The sequence below is a fragment of the Dipodomys spectabilis genome, unplaced genomic scaffold (assembly GCF_019054845.1).
Source record: "Dipodomys spectabilis isolate Male_0828 unplaced genomic scaffold, ASM1905484v1 ptg000095l, whole genome shotgun sequence".
NCBI lineage: Eukaryota > Metazoa > Chordata > Mammalia > Rodentia > Heteromyidae > Dipodomys > Dipodomys spectabilis.
The window spans coordinates 24122089-24139795 of NW_024870772.1; the positions used below are offsets into that span (position 1 = coordinate 24122089).

The 17707-nt window shown below is 39.1% G+C and overlaps 1 protein-coding gene across 4 annotated transcripts in view; it reads left to right on the forward strand.

Moving 5' to 3' along the window:
- The first annotated feature begins 2886 nt into the window (after positions 1–2886).
- Cdadc1 (cytidine and dCMP deaminase domain containing 1) overlaps positions 2887–17707 on the forward strand; it is a 30560-nt gene continuing 15739 nt past the window's right edge. The window contains exons 1-5 of one of the 4 annotated variants that reach the window (XM_042685524.1): positions 2887–3104; positions 3736–3833; positions 8781–8855; positions 11234–11411; positions 14653–15222. In XM_042685524.1, coding sequence (XP_042541458.1) covers positions 3023–3104; positions 3736–3833; positions 8781–8855; positions 11234–11411; positions 14653–15222 — 1003 coding nt within the window. In that variant the 5' untranslated portion in view covers positions 2887–3022. Of the gene's footprint in view, positions 3105–3735; positions 3834–8780; positions 8856–9889; positions 9986–11233; positions 11412–14652; positions 15223–17707 lie in introns of all 4 variants that reach the window. The other 3 variants (XM_042685525.1, XM_042685527.1, XM_042685526.1) reach the window with 3 other exon arrangements.

The window sequence follows — 17707 nt, forward strand, 5'->3', positions numbered from 1 at the left end:
AGATTCTTCTTTACTAACAGGTTCCTAAGTGATGCTGATGTTGCTGGTCCAAGGGCCTCATTTTTTCCACATATAAACAAGAGATAATAAAACTTTATGTTTTAGGGCTACTGTAGTGAAGCAATGTCCATATATATATATATACATATATGCATAAATATATATGTATATGTATATATATATATATATATATATAAAACATACCCACACCTTCCAAGCTTTGTTTGAACAAGTCACTTACTTGAGTGAATTGCTATAAGTAGAACCAATAATGATAGCCAGCATACTTGTTGGAAAGTAAGTGAAATTATAGAAGGTCCCAAGGACAGCACCTGAACACAAATGCTTACTAATGTAAGATAGTATTATCATTATTACTATTGTTGTTACATAAGGTATATGGAAACACTATAGATACTCTATCATTGCTAGCTCTCTATTTTTTCTATTATATCCTTGCCTTTATTTTTTTTTTGGTCGGTCATGGGGCATGAACTCTGGGCTTGGGCGCTATCCCTGCACTCTTCAGCTCAAGACAAGTGCTCTACCGCTTGAGCCACAGCACCACTTCTGGTTTTCTGGTGGTTAATTGGAGATAAGAGTCTCATGGACTTTTCTGCCTGGGCTGGCTTTGAACCGTGATCCTCAGATCTCAGCCTCCTCAGCTAGGATTACAGGCATGTGCCACAGGTGCCTGGCCTTGCCTTTATCTTAATCCTCTGTGTTGTGTTAATTTCATCTCCATATATATATATTTGTCTCACTGTGTAGCCCATGTTGGCACTGAACTCACAGCCCTACTGATGCAACCTCTCCAGTGCTGTGATTACAGGTATTCATCCCCATGCCTGGCTCATCCTTCTATTTATTTTAATATGTCTAACTACAGAATGTTGTTAGGGATATTTATTCAGAAATAACTGAACCCAGGTGACAGTCCAGAAGGACACACACTCTTGAAGCTTGTATATTGACTGCTACCTAGGTCCATCTGCATCCATCCCTTCATGCAGCCTGTGGAAGGAGCAGGAACCTTGGTAAATAGGGGGACATGAACTCACCCAGCCTCCCCACTTCTAAGCAGTGGCATCCCTAGGGCTCCCTGAACATTCTTACTCAGCAGCACATGAATCTCCGTGGCACCAAGTGCTCTTTCTGAGGACAACATTGGGACAACATGTGGCAAACCTGAGCAACCAACATTTCTCTTATGCAACAACATCTTCCACTTCAAAGCAATCATGTCCTACAGGGCATCTGGATTTCATTTCAAGCCTCTGTCCCTTCTTGGGTAAAGCACTGCCAGGAACTGCTTCTGAGATTGTTTAGGAAATCTAAATTTCTGGATTCAGAGTAATGTTTGGACCACCTCTTTGCTTGGAATGACAATATTCAGGTTAATCTCCTGTCCCTATACATGAGCTGGTATTAGTAGTCCCTATCAGTCCCGTGGCCACCTATCTCCATTACTCTAAGACACAGTCATTGGTCAGAGTGAGAACAAATTTGACTGTGGGTCATGTTTCTTATACAAGCCAAGTATGCAGCCTCTGTCAGACACCTCCAGTCTAACAGCAAAGAAGACCCAGCACTTTTGCTATTAACTACACAGAGTACCAGCTTGTTTCATGGCAAGAGGATTCTATCCAAACAAGCTTACTCTTAGGACTAACATCCCCACCTATCTGGACCTAGAATAAAAGAAGCAGGGTCAGACTATCCTTAAAGAATAAGCAAATGAATGAGTGAAGGAAGGGGACAATAGTGAATAATCTTGAGCACCTATCCTTTGCCAGAAATTATACTACTTGGAATCATTTAGTCTTCATGAATAATTGTCATGAGCATCACTCATTTTCTCTCTTCTTCCACCCCAATTCCTCTTTTCTTCCCTCTTTCCTACCTTCTGTTTTCTCTTTTTTTCCTACCCCACTTTCTGGATACTCAACACCCACTCTTCCCTTGGTTCCCATTTAGGCAGAAGCTCTGACAGTGGCAGAAGGCTTGGGAAGCCCAGGGGATTATTTACAGACACAGGAAGTGAGAGGAAAAAAGGAGGAAGGACAGAGGCTGCTCCTTTACCTGCATCCCAGAAACAGTCCACAGGGACAGAGCAGCAAGAGTGTAATGTGAGCCAGAAATAAGCCGTTGTGGGGCAGTCCCTGAGATTCATAGGTTGTTTGTTGAACACAACAACTGAGACCAAGATGACTTCACTGATAAGTGATTTGTGTGCTGAGCTCCTGCATTTCGGTTGTCTAGCCAACATCCAGGCCCACTTGATATAAAGACCTATTTATTTTAAAGCCATTTAGTAGACTAATCTGGTGTGTGTGTGTGTGTGTGTGTGTGTGTGTGTGTATCTTGGGGCATGAACTCAGGCCATGGGAGTTGTCCCTGAGCTTTTTTGTTTTTTAGTTTTCTCTCAAGGCTAGCGCTCTCCTACTTGAGCTACAGCTCCACTTCAGCTTGTTGGTAGTTAAATGGAGACTAGTCTCACGGAGTTTGCTGTCCAGGCTGGTTTTGACCCAGGATCACTGTTTCGGCCTCCTGAGTCGCTAGAATTATAGGCGTGAGCCTCGGGTGCCCGGCTCTGGTTCTCTTGAAACTTCAACCGTGACGGATCCTGGACTCCATGAACAAAATTCTCAACCCAACAGCCATCTATCTCCTCACCGGTCTGCGCACCCTGGGACCTGCCCCAAGAAATTCTCAAGTGACCTTATTTCCGTCAAGGTCATAGGAGGGAAACCAGTTAATACCAGCTGCCGGTGATCGATACTGAACACGCCAGTCGTCGCTCCAGAGCCGCAGCCAGCGCCGGCCACGCCCACGACGCCACGCCCGCCTCTGACGTCACGAGAAGCGTCCGGAAGCGGCTGTCCCGGCCGTGAGACGTCCTCTGTCTGCGCCCCGTTGGCGCTGGTCAGCTGCCGGGCGGAGGGTAGAGCATTGCCCGCTAGGTCAGGATCATGACTGACCGGGAGAGGCTTCCTGGGCAGCAGGGGCAGCGAGGCTTGGGATGAGAGAAGCTGGGCAGATGCAAAATCTGGAGAGCGCGGGGGCCGGGCGGTCAGTCGGCACCCAGACTGGCAGCATGACCGGTGAGTGTCCGGGACCTGCTTTCGCACCCTGCCGTTCTCTAGGCCCAGGTGTCTCCCTCTCCTCCCATTCGCCTTTGCGTCGCTACTCCACGTCTCCGGGCGCGACCCTGGCTGCCCACCCTAGCATTTGAGGTTACGCCCTACCTTGTAGGTCGCGGAATCTAGAACTGGGATGGGGTGAGGGGAGCCAAAGAGCCTGACCCCCCGCATCGCGCTTTCACCTTGAATTCCAAACCAGCCTCACGTGACCTTTTTCTACAGGTCGACTGCTTTACAATTCCTTCCTCATCACAGCCCCGCCCCCATCAAAAAAAAAAAAAGGGACGTATTACATATCACATCAGGCTAGCATTTCCCCCAGCTTTGGATTGTTTCCCTAGCTGAGTGTATCCGATGATTATTATTACTAATTATTATTATTTTCTGTCGGGAGAAGTTAAAGAAAAAGGGTTTGGGAAAGGTCCTCAGAAGGTCGCTGACAGTGAGGTTGTAACCAAGCTGTGATTCTCTTGTCCCCTAATTTATTTTCCCTCTGTTCCCCTGCTATGGCTGCAGCTCGCAAGTGGCTTTGAGCTTAGTTTTTCTTTTCATCATCAGGGAAATTCTGAAGCGCTTGCCCTCTCTTTTGTAGGTCAAACACCAAGGCTTTCTAAAGTCAACCTTTTTACTCTGCTAAGTCTCTGGATGGAGCTCTTCCCAGGAGTAGAAGGCCAAAGGGAAAAATCTCAGGTATAATTTGTTTTCATAGACAGTTTTACCCTTCAAAAAGAAACGATCTAAGATTTGGCTTTGTTGCTCCAATTGGCAGTTACACTTAAAACCAAACTTGGCAAGCCTTAAGATTCGAGAATTAGCCTTTATAGTCTAGCATGTAAAAGTCATCTAGGAATGTACAGTAAGAATAGTCACTGGGCACTGATGGCTCAGCCTATCATCTCAGCTACTCAGGACTTTGATTTTTGAGGATCTTAGCTTGAATCCACCCCAAGCAAGAAAAAGTCAGTGAGACTTACCTCCATTTAACCACCCAAATAAAGCCAGAAGTGGAGCTGTAGCTTAGATAGTAGCACAGTTCTACCAAGTCTTGAGTACAAGTCTAACACCCAGGCCCTGAGTGCCCAGACTCTGAGTTCAAGACCCAGGACTAATACAATTTTTTTTAAAGAATAATCATAAAAGATAGTATTGTAAGAAGATTTCACATATTATTCCCTTCCAGCAACATGGTATTGGTTCTCATTCTTTTCCTCCATGACTGAGTATCAAGTTCTCACCATTTGGATTAGTAGTTTAATTAGTTTTATTAGGGGCCAAAGTCATACTATGGAAAATACCATTCTGAAAACACTTCAGAGGGATAAAGGATTGCCCATTTTCATACTTTTCTTATGATCTTTTTTAAGGGTTAGGACTTTTTTTTTTTGAGACAGGGTCTCTTTCAGCTCAGATAGGCCTCAAATTTGAAGCTTTCTTGCCTCAATTTCCCTAGTGAAGATTTTTAAATTTTTTTATAACATTATGATTGTCTTTTTTTGTACTAAAAGTTTGCTCTCCACTTTTTTTTCCCCCAGAAAGACAAATTCTTAAGGCCCTACATTATTCTTAAGCTGTCATTCATGCCTACTCCTATTTTTTTGTTTTGGGTGCTTTTTTTTTTCCTATGGTTTAGATTGTGCAGTTGGCACTGGAAATAAAAAGAAATAAAGATAAGGCCCTTATTTTCTAATGGGGAGAAAAAAAGCAGGTATTTAAATAATTAGTTCATATTTAGATAAATGGTAAAACCAAGTTAATAGAGAAGCTAACAGTGTTGAAGGCCAAGCTCTAAAGGAGAGGAGAAAGGAGGATTCACAGGGAAGGTAGGATTTGCACTGAGATGCTACATGACTAAGCTTAGAGGGTGAAACAGTTTATAAACCTGTGTCCAAGGATGAAGTTGGGAGGAGGAATGAGATTACAAATAACTTTGAAAAATGGAAATAATTTCTTAAAAGACATTACATTTCTTGCAAAGGAGTTAGACTTACCCTGTATCAGGATTGCATTTAGGGCTTGTAACAGTAAGCAAAGGAGCTCATCTTATGATAAAATGATACCTCTTTTATTACTTTTCTTTCCCAAACTTGATGTGGTATGCTTTAGTGAAACACTGAGGCCATAAAAAACACAGTCCATGGTTTGGAATGACAGCCAACATGGAAATAGGTTTAATGGGATATAGGAAAGATTGTTCCTCATTTCCTGATCTTACTCCCATGCAGTCACTGCATTAGTGTTTTCCCAGCTATAGTTCCACAGCCATGTCTCCACAGTCATCAAACCCTAGACCTACACTTGCATTTCTACACTTGGACTAGAGCATATTCCAGATTACTCTAGCCTGTGATCTTTTGAGTTAAATAGACTTTTGTATGTTAGTTTGAGAATTTAACTGACTTTTATTATAGAAAATGTATTCTAAATTGCACAAAGGCAAATTTGTCAAATACTTAGAACATCATTATCTGTAGGTTATCACTTGGAGTAAAGTTTAATTTCATTAGTTCTGATCTCTTGACCATTGCAAAGGAGCAAGACCAATGATATTGTGGAAAGGCATACAAAACCATAATATGGTTTCCTTTTTATACCAAATAATATACTTATGTAATTTTACAGGTAGTTGTGATCATAACACATTGTGTGTATGTGTGTATGTGCAAGTGTGCATTGCTGGGGCTTGAATTCAGGGCCTCAAGCTTTCACTTGGCTGTTTTACTCAAATGCTCCTCCACTTGAGCTCCACTTTCAGCTTTTTGGTGGCTAATTGGAGATAAGAGTCTCATGGACTTTTCTGTCCCAGTTGGCTTTGAACTTCAATTCTTAGATCTCAGCCTCGAGTATATAGAAGTACAGGTATGAACCACAATGTCCAGCTTGATCATAGTAATTTTGTATTTGACATTGTTGTACTGTTCCAGAGTAGGTATGTTGATAACTTTTAATTAAACAATAGGAATACATGTGGAGTTCATATATGGTATATGTTTCCAATTGTGTTTATACTTAAAGAAGTACATTTCTTAAAACATTAGTTTTTCTTTTTGTGCTGGTCCTGGGGCTGAAATCAGGACCTGGGCACTATCCCTGAGGTTTTGTTTTGCTCGAGGTTAGCACGCTACCATTTGAGCCACAGCTCCATTTTCAGCTTTTTAGTGGTTGGAGATAAGAATCTCCAGGCTGGCTTTGAACTGTGATCCTCAGATCTCATCCTCCTGAATAACTGGAATTATAGGCATGAGCCACTGGCACCTGGCTGATAATTATATTTAGTCTTCATAGGGTTGAGATCTACTAAGAATAAAAAATTTCCTTAATAATATTGTTTCACTTAAATTCTTTAGTTTTTAGGTGTTTTTTGTTTTTTTTCTCTCTCTTGGGATCCTAGTTCTCAAACCCAGGGCCTTGAGCATGCTAGGCAAGTGCTCTACTACTAAACTACTTCCCTTCACACAAATTATTTATTCTGGAGAAGAGGAATAGCAAAATGCTGAAATAAGGACACAGAATGACCCATTGCAACAATGATATTCACAAGACACTCTGTTGGAAATGAACTTTACAACTTGAAGGACTGAGTAGGGAAGGTGGGGGAAGGAAGGGTTAGCAGGAGAAAAGCAACTGAGGGGCTAACAATGCTTGACAAGCAATGTATTCACTACCTTACTCATGTAGCTGTAACCCCTCTGTACAGCATGTTTACAATAAAATTAAATTAAAAAAAAAAGAGATGAGCAACATATGTTCCCCCAGGTAACCCCTGTCTGCTCTTTTTGCCACATTTGATATTAACTAGACATACTATCTAACTTAAGGTTTTGGACAAATTTACTGATATTAGGCACATAAGTAGTAAGACCTTGTAAGTATCTTAAACATTTCACAGGAGTCTAACTGGCAGCTATGTTCAGAGCGCCAAAGGGTGGTTTCTATTGGGTTCTAGGCCATCTCCTTTTGCCCATCCTATTATATAAAGTCATCTAGTACTGGGACCCTGTTTTATTTGATTAAGTAGATATCCTGGTTTTTACTTTAAACTGCCAGATAATGACTTAAAAAATTTGCCTTTAGATATTACCCACTGCCAAAGCTACTTCTACATTATTATTGACATTTGCCATATATGAACTAGCATAGAATCATAAATGTTGTCTAAATTAAATGATGTGCAAATGTTCATAGATTTCTGTATAGACCTATGTATATACCTACATATCAATACATATATCTATAAAATTGTCTGTATATGTTTAGACAAAAAGTTTTAGAGATTAAAAATTTGAGCCCTGTGATCTGATGAAAAAAATATTCTGCTTTTGCTAAACAAAGTATGTCACAGATGATGCAAGATAGAATCTGATAGGTATATGTATTAGAAGTACTGTTTATGACACTTTCAATAGCCTTTTATCTGTTTAAAAGTATTTTTATGAGTTACTAAAAGCAGTTTATGAATACAATTTATCTTGATCAATGTCACCCCTTTCAATATTCTCACCTATCTCTCCCCTACCCATTCCTTACTTCACTCTTTTTTTTTTTTTGTCGGTCGTGGGGCTTGAACTCTGGGCCTGGGCGCTGTCCCTCAGCTCTTCAGCTCAAGGCGAGTGCTCTACCACTTGAGCTACAGCGCCACTTCCAGTTTTCTGGTGGTTTATTGGAGATAGGAGTCTCACGGTCTCTCCTGCCTGAGCTGGCTTTGAACTGCGATCCTCAGATCTCAGCCTCCTGAGTAGCTAGGATTACAGGTGTGAGCCACCAGCGCCCGGCTACTTCACTGTTCTTAATTTTCGTATCTTCATAATTTTCATTTTGAGATCCTTATTGACATCACTTAATTCTGGACTCCACCTTTTTCACTTAACATAAGAAAAAGACTGAAAAGAAAAAAGAATCTTATCACAAATATTGGAACAGCAGTTTGAAGAATAGGAAGTAATTTTTTAGCCTGGCTACAATTCCTGGCTCTGGCTCTTACTGGTTGTGTAACTTTGAGTGAGTCATTTGATCTTTTTAAGTTAGCTTCCTTATCTAATTCATACCATGTGGTTCCTTCCCCACCTTCACCTCCAAGTTCTGGGGTCAAATTCAGGGCCCCATATGTATTAAGCAACCTTCTACTTATGAGCTATATCACCAGATGATTTCATGAAGTTTTTATAAACAATGAGTAAACTAATATTTTAAATCTCTTGGGCCTGGCATGTGCTATGTATTATGTGGATTTTTTCTATTATTTAATACATGTCTTGTCAGTTGTATTGATGAACCTATACTTTTATAATTGGATATTTAAATTTTTATTTTTAGGAGATTTTTTTTTTTTTTTTTTTTGGTCAGTTATAGGGCATGAACTCTGGGCCTGGATGCTGTCCCTGAGCTCTTCAGCTTAAGGCAAGTGCTCTCCCACCTGAGCCACAGCGCCACTTCCAGTCTTTTGGTAGTTAATTGGAGATAAGTCTCACAAACTTTCCTGCCCAGGCTGGCTTTGAACCATGATCCTCAGATTTTAGCCTCCTGAGTAGTTAGGATTATACATGTGAGCCACCGGTGCCCGGCTTTTGCCAGCTTTTAAGTACAGAAATGTGGAACTAATTATATTAATAATTTTTTCCTTTATTCTTATTTTTTCATTAGAAAAATGAAGAGGAAAAGCGTGGACCTTTGGGAGATAATGAAGAGGTGAATAGAGTATCTGCTGATAAAAAACAGGTGATTTATAATGAAAAGAAAGACATACATAATATATAACAAAACAAAAAGAATAGTATGAAATAGTATAAAAGACCTTTAAACACTCACGTCCTTCATTCCTATTTCTAAGGAGTTTCTTCTCCTTTAAGTCTTTTGTCCATTTACAAGCCAGTATGTCTCTTGTTTTCTTATTTTAACAAATGAGATTATTCTATGATGTTTTCCTACTTCTTGCTTAAAATTTTTTTTTCTAATGCAACTCTTGACACCTAATATTAATTAGGTGTGTTGAAAAATACCTTTGCGTGGTTCTGTTACATGAGTACACAACTTGGCAGATATGGCAAGACTACTAGACCCTAAACTGGGCCATTACTGAAGGATTGTTTGTAGAAAGCAACTTGGAAGATTGAGGGTGAGGTAATGTCTCCCTCAGGGAGATTGGCTTATAAATATACTGCTATAAAACGTTCTCTGTGTCCAGTCATCCATGTGAGCCCAGCTACATTACCTCCCATGGGACATAAGGACAGGAAACTATCACAAACATGATGTGTTTACTACTGTGCTATGCATAAGAAAGTTCATCATCTCTGACTCAGGAGTTTCATGTCTTCTGCTAGTATCCATGAAATGGTAACAGGCTAACAACATATTGGTTGGTAAGTAAGATAAAAGCAAAGGTCAGACCTAGAAGATAAACTTTGTTGTGATAATGCATCACATTTCCTTATTACCTTTATCTTCTGAGTTTTTCATAGACTATAATTCTTTGGGTGTGAAATAGAAAGTAAATATATTTTGAAAAGAGTTACCTTGATGATGCTCCTGTGTACCTTTTCAATGAGATTTCCTTATTAGTTCTAAGAGTAAGTCTCTAAAATGTTCAGCAAGAATATGGAACTAATTTGCCTCAGAATATTTCGATGTTTTCATTGTGAGAAACACAAAGGAAAAAAATAGTGCATCACCATTTAAGTAAGTATACTAGTTCTTATACAAAACAGACTGTCCTCTTTTGCCCATGTTTTAATGTACAACTCTGTGACTAGGATTACATAGACGACTTGCCAAGATGTTAGTGAAGTGCAGCAAAATCAAGATCCAGAGCAGTGGTTCACTGAAAAGATTGTCTTCTGGGAGTTGCAGTAAGTGGAAGAAACAACACAGAATGCAACTTAGTCTTTTATTTCATTTTAAGTTTGGGATGGACAAAAAGTCTTTTCTCCAAACTTGATCTCAAACTTGATATTTTAGTCAAAGCAAAATGAAAATTATATTTTCTTTCTTTCTTTTTTTTTTTGGAGGGAGGGAGTACTGGTACTGGGTTTTGAACTCAGGGCCTGGATGCTGTCCCATAGCTTTTACTCTCAAGGCTGGTGCTCTACAGCTTGAGCCTCAGCTTCACTTCTGTCTTTTTGGTGATTAATTGGAGATAAGAATCTCTTGGACTTTACTGTGTATAGGATAGCTTCAAACCATAATCTTCAGATTTCAACCTCCTGAGTGGCTAAGACTACAGACATGAGCCACTAGCCCCAGGCATACCTTAGTCTGTTTCATCTAACATTAATATCATTATACCAGCTCTTTTAAATTAATATTTCTATAAGTCACTATACTTTAGGTTCAAAGTATCAGAAAGCCTTTACTCAAAGATATCCTGGAGCACTCTTTAGTGCCTCAGGCAGTGTCCAGTCTGCAGTGCTTAACTTGGGGCAGACCAGTCCTTCCTGGAATATTTCAGAGGAGCTTACTGCCCCAGCTTGAGTTCTTTCCTCCTGTCTATACCTGAGGATATTTTTTTCCCTTTTTGCTTCTGAAACTTACTTATATTCATAGTAGAGGGGACTTAATTATATTAGTCTAGACTGCCATATATTGCTGAAAATTGTACATACAGTGTTTAGAAGGATGCTGAGAGTAGTATTTATTGTAGTCAGTTTAAAAAAATATTTTCAAGTCAGCACAGAGTACATAGCTACAATCCCAAACACTTAAGAGGCTGAAGCAGGAAAATTGCAAGTTCAGGGCCAGCCTGGACTGCACAGCAAGTTCAAGGCCAGAGTAGGATGTATTAGTTTTAGAATTTAAGATGATCTCTGCTTTCATTCTGCCTTTCATCCTCTGCAGATCTTTCAGAAAGCCATTTCAGACTAGCTTGACTCTTGCCCTTTATTAAAATGGTTCATTTTTCTCTAATTCCGTGATAATTATCCACTTAATTGATTTGTAGGGCTTTGGTTTTGAAAATTTCTGTTTTAAAGTCAACATGAAACTTTGAGAAATTTCTTTCCGAGCCAAAGAGAAATCTACTTTTATACAGCTTTCATTTTATGAATACATATAATTATGGGATTTTATAATTAATAACGTTATTTTGTATTTTAACCTAGGTGAAGAAAACTGGTCTTGTGGTGGTGAAAAACATGAAAATTGTTGGTCTGCATTGTTCTAGTGAAGACTTACATGCTGGGCAAATTGCTCTTATCAAACATGGGTCAGCGCTGAAAAACTGTGATCTTTATTTTTCCAGAAAACCATGTTCTGCTTGTTTGAAGATGATTGTAAATGGTAAGTGCAGCTAAGGCTTTTTGGGACTTAGAGGATTTATCTGAGAGCAAACAGGAACAAACTGCCTAAATTCTACAGAGATGATTTGAAGAATGTTTGACACATTGTAAGAGTGGGTTGTGGTCTCAGCTCTGTCTGCTAATTAGCTAATGATCCTCAGTAAATTATAGACTAATACCAGATCACAAAGAAACTCCAACTTTCTAGAGGTTTCATATTCCAGACATAGCCCTCTCAAACAGTATAACATAGGTATTTCTGAATAGGCTATTAACATTTTTATACTTTATTTTTTATTGTCTTTATTGTACAAAGGGGACAATTTTTGAGCAGGTTGCAGAAGACTCATTTTATTGTTCAAATAGGGACAAATGAGAGATTAGGAGTTTTACTAGTTGTATTAGACAGGCTATAAAATAGGTTATAGACAATGACATTGATACAGAAGGAAAGCATGTGAAAAACCAATTGATTGACTGATCTGAAGAATGAATAAAAGACAGCTGCCTGGGCTGAGAGCAGAGTTTGTAACTTGCCTCAGGACCAAAATTAGGAAGGTGAGGAGTGAGGTGATTGAGTGCTACTTGTTGTATGTAGACACTGCCAGAGGGAAAAGGAAGTATAGAAAGTCAGGAGGAGCCCACAATGGAAATGTGTTCTTTTTGGTATTAGCTAAGCATATAAAGAAAATTACTGTGCTAGATTAGGCTTACATATCATTTAGTTATCTTGAGCAAGGGGCATGATTGATCCTATGCTGCAGCTGAATTACTGTATTTACAGTCAATTAAACAGACTTAACAAAATGCTTCTCAAAGTGTAGACTCCTGATGGTCACCGTGGTCAATCATATTTTCACAGTAGTACTAAATGCACACTAGTGGTACCCAAAACAGTTGTGAGGGAAGCCACCAGTGCTGTGGCCTGAAACAGGGCAGTGATACCAGATCTTACTGCCAGGCCTTGTGTTCCTCATGCACTCCCAGTAAGAAAGAAACCAATTTCATACAAGAATGTGTTGATAAAACAGTGAAGAACATTGATGGAATCAACTACTAACCCTAAGGGAACATCTTTTTAATATTTTGTGTGCATAAAAAGAGATATCCATAAAGCACTTTGTTAACAAAAATTAATGTCTATTAATATGAAAACTTCATTAATAGCCAGGTACAGGAGGTTCACACCTGTAATCCTAGCTATTCAAGAGGCAGAGATCTGAGGATCAAAGTTTGAAGCCAGCTTGGGCAGGAAAGTCCCTGAGACTGTTATCTCCAGTTAACCATCCAGGCCCTGAGTTCAAGCCCCATGACCAACAGAAAAAAAAATCATTTCTGGAAGAGTTGGGGCTATAGCTCAGTGGTAGTGTGAAAGAGACCCTCCCCAACGAGATTTTAGGTTCCGTTCTTAGCAACATGCACACACACATACCCATATATTAAAGACTAATGACTAACTTATATTTTGTCACATTTACTGAAAAATGTTTTCTTAGCCTAGTGCTAGTGGCTTAGCTTTGTAAACCCTAGCTACTTAGGAGGCTAAGATCTAAGGATTGTAGTTCAAAGCCAGCTCTGGCAGGAAAGTCCTTGAGACTCTTATGTCCAGTTAACCACCAGAAAAATGGAAGTAGTGCTGTGCTTAAAGTGGTAGAATGCTAGCCTTGAGCAAAAGAGCTCAGGGACAGCACCCAGGCCCTGACAGCTCATAACTGACAGCAACAACAACAACAAAAGGAAGGAAAGAAGGGAGGGAGAGTGGGAGGGAGGGACGGAAAGGAGGAAAGAAAAAAAAAGGAAGGAAGGAAGGAAAAGGTTTTCTTTCATGTGTTGTTTTTTAGTGGAGTGGGCTTAAAAAAACTATTCCCTTTGTTCACCATGACTCCTGAAAGATTTTTTCCATGTTATAAATTCTTTGTGGAAGTTTTGGTAATGATGAGGCACAGTACAATCCATTTAACTGTTTCCCTATATTGGTCATCTAAAATTGTCTTTTTCATATTTTGAGGAATGCTGCATGCTAAAGATACATACATGATTTTTTTTTCTCTTCTCACCTTAGTATATTTTGTTAGGATGCTTATCAGAAGAATTCTGAGAGACAGAAACTTTTTAATTTTATTAGTTTGTGCTGGAACTGGGGCTTGAACTCAGATCTCATGCTTTCACTTAGCTGTTTTCACTCAAGGCTAGTATTCCAGCACTTGAGCTATGCCTGTGTTTGTAGCCTTTTGCTGATTAGAGGTGAGAGTTTCTTGGATTTTTCTGCCTAAGCTGACTTGGAACTGGGATCCCAGATCATAGTCTCCTTAGTTGGCTGTGGTTATAGGAGCGAGCCACCGTTACTCAGTGAAGCATGAACATTTAAAAATGCCTAGATTTGTTTCAGACACAAAACTAAATGTTATCAGGTTTCAGCTGTAGCATGATTTTTATTTTTGTTGTTGTTTTTCCTTTTTTTTTTTTTGCTGGTACCCAGGTTTGAACTTAGGGCCTGTCACTTGGTCAACTTGCTTGCTCAGATAGTGTTCTTGAGCCATTCTTTCTTCGTGTGTGTGTGTGTGTGTGTGTGTGTGTGTGTGTGTGTTTGCTGGTTATTTTGGAGATAGAGTATCTTGAGCTTTTCTGTCTGGGCTATCTTTGAACTGCAATCATCTGTTTTATAGCCTCCTCAGTAGCTAGGATTACAAGTGTGAGCCACTAGTGCCTGGCTTGATTGTAGCCTTTTTAAAGGCAGCTGTGGTGCCATGGAGTCCCAGAGCTGAAATGTGGTACCACACTTGGCAGCGTCAGCAATTTTGCAGATATCTTCCATCCTGGGTTCTCTTAAAACAGCGTGCTTAATTTTTTTCTTGAAAATGCCAGAAAGTATTTCATGTCTTCCAGGCCATATTGGTATCTGTGAAGCTATATTCACTCATCCATGCAAAGGCAGCCAAAGACTATGTAATTGAATTAGGGTGGTGTTCCAATAAATTTTTATTTCTCATAATTTCATGTTATCTGAAATACTCTTGATTTTTGTCAGTTAATTAAAGATGTAAAAATGGTATTTAACCTGTGGGCTCTATAAAAACTAACAATGGATGGGCTTTGGGTAGGTAATTATTTGCCATTCCTCAGCTTATATGGTAAGGGGTTTAGTCATAGACATTTATTATATGGGGGCCTCTTGATCTACTGCAGTAACACAGAATTATCAGCATGTGTCAGGTAATACCTTTCATGTTTTTGTGTTTCAGCTGGAGTTAACCGGATTTCTTATTGGCCTGCTGATCCAGAAATAAGTTTGCTTAGCGAAGCATCTAGTTCCGAAGATGCAAAATTAGATGCGAAAGCTGTGGAAAGACTGAAGTCTAACAGTCGGGCCCATGTGTGTGTCTTACTCCAACCTTTAGTGTGTTGTATGGTGCAGTTTGTAGAGGAGACTTCTTACAAATGTGACTTTATTCAAAAAATTACAAAAACAATGCCAGATGCTAACATTGACTTTTATTCTGAATGTAAACAAGAAAGAATAAAAGAATATGAAATGGTATTTTTGGTTTCAAGTGAAGAAATGCATAAGCAAATTCTGATGACTATAGGTTTGGAGAACCTCTGTGAAAACCCATACTTTAGCAATCTAAGGCAAACCATGAAAGACCTTATCCTACTTTTGGCCACAGTAGCTTCCAGTGTGCCCAACTTTAAACACTTCGGATTTTACTGTAGCAATCCAGAACAGATTAATGAAACTCGCAATCGAAGTTTGCCACAAGAAATTGCAAGGCACTGCATGGTTCAGGCCAGGTTATTGGCGTATCGAACTGGTGAGTTAAATGCTTAATTCATAAATGGGGCTGTGGGTTGGGTTGTTTGTTAAGTACTCATCTGTGGTAGAGTTCATTTCCTCTTAGATATGAAAGTTTTGCTGTTGACTCAGTGTAGAGAAACTATAAAACCTGGATGTAGACAACTCTGTGGAGCAGTTTTGGGATTCCTTGTGGCCTACATTCAACACTGCAGTTACAAATCAGAACTGGATGATGTAATTCCTTCTTTCTGCTTCTTGCATTTATGGCTTTACTGTTCATTGACACCTCCAGTAAAGATGGGACAAAAAGAAAAATCATTTTTTGACATTTTATATGGATTCAGTATTTAATAAAATCATTTCAAAAGCTACAAAATTAAAAATATAAATAACAGAATCAAGATAAAAGCATGTTAGTTACTACCTGTAGTAACTATTGCTTATAAGTCTTCAGCAAATTGAATGGCACCTCTTTTACTTTATTAAGTTGTGTATTGTATGTAGAAAAGGAAAATATGCCTTGGGAATTTCTTTATTGTCAAAAAACATAGCATCTGTATTTCTAGTTATGGAACAGTATTTTCATATCGCCTGTAATATTTATCAAAGTAGAATTATCACATTTTGAAATAAGTAGAAGTCACTTTGAAAAAAGTAAGAGAGATGCAGGCAGAGACCGCAGTATTGTAGGATTTATAGAAGGAGTTTTATAGGAAGGATTTTTATATAAAAAGTTTCAGATTAACCCAGTAAGGAAGGAGAAGGGAGAAAAGGTCCACAAATATGCTATTTGTCAATAGTGTATTCTTTAAAAAAAAAGATCACAGGTCAAAGTGAATTCAGTAGAATGGAAGATTTCAATTGACAGGGTATCAAAATCACCATGGAAACCTTAATAAAAAGTACTGATGGTTAAACTCCACCATCCAAACACATCCCTAACCAAGTGTGCCCTGGGACTACGGGGTACTCTGATCTTCATCAGAATCAATTATCACTCCATTCTTATTAATGAACTTGATTCTGTAAGCATGCTATATAACCCCACACAACAGTCAGACTTAATGAAGTTAATCTTATATCTTAGGTTTTCTATTCATCTCTTTGCCAATATCATGTTTATAAAAATCTTTCTGGAAAAATGGACCCTGTTACAGCTACAATTCACTATTTCTCCTTCACTAGTTAGAATTCAGCAGAGTCCTGCCTGCATTCCAGAATGTAAATCTGGTACTTTACTTGATCTCTTGTTTCTGGTAGAACTTCATCCCACCATCTGATTGCAGTGTTTAGAGACATATTATGTATGAGATGAACTTGCACATATATTATTAGATACTCTACTGTGTAGTTACAGTATTACAGATTTATCCACTGTTATTATGCAGAGTTTTTTTGTTCTTTTTGTCAGTCATGGGGCCTGAACTCTGGACCTGGGCTGTCCCTCAGCCCTTCAGCTCAAGGCTAGCACTCTACCACTTGAGCCACAGTGCTACTTCCAGCTTTTTCTGCTTATGTGGTGCTGAGGAATCCAACCCAGGGCCTCATGCATGCTAGGCAAGCACTCTACCACTGAAGCCATCTTGCCAGCCCCTTATGCAGAGTTTCATATATAAAACTATGTTTATATAGTTGATGGGCAAATTAAAAGATTTTTCAAGGGTACTTTTTCTTTTCTTTTTTTTGTCAGTCATGACGCTTGAACTCAGGGCCTGGGTGCTCTCCCTGAGCTTTTTTGTTCAAGGCTAGGCCTCTACCACTTTGAGCCACAGTGCCACTCCCCATTTTCTGGTGGTTAATTGGAGATAAGAGGAGTCTCACAAACTTTTCCTGCCCAGGCTGGCTTCAAACTTTGATCCTCAGATCTCAGCTTCCTGAGTAGCTAGGATTACAGGTACTACCAGTGCCCATCTCAAGGGTGCTTTTTCATTCCCGCTCTCCCCCACAAACTCAGATCCTGAGTAGGATATAACTCAATTGCCACACATCCTCAACTCTTCCAGGCAAGAGACTATGGCTTATTTTTTCTTTAGCACCAAACAGTATGTTTTGAATGGATAAAAAGAAGCTTTTTTACATTCAAAATAAATAGTTCACAGTACTTAATCTAAAATCACTGAGTTAGGTAAAAAAATTAAAATTTTTTCAAATTTTAAAAAAGTTAATATGATAGCTATATTGTTACATAGCATGCCCACTACAGTTTAGGACTGAACTTGCTAGTTGTATACATTATGGAGCAAAACAAATACTTGTAGAGGAAGAACAATCTCCACTATTTATTTATCTATTTATTTGTGAATACTGGAATCTAACTCATGGCCATGTGCATGTTAGAAGGGTACCCTACCACTGAGCTGTACCCATTGTCTTTATGTAGGAAATTTAGTGTTGCACTTGGGTTCATTTCTGTATTTTCAGTCTTTTCAATTTAGCTCTATACTATGTGAAACCAAGCTGTTATAATTACAGAGACTATCAAAGTTTTAAATGCCAAAAAG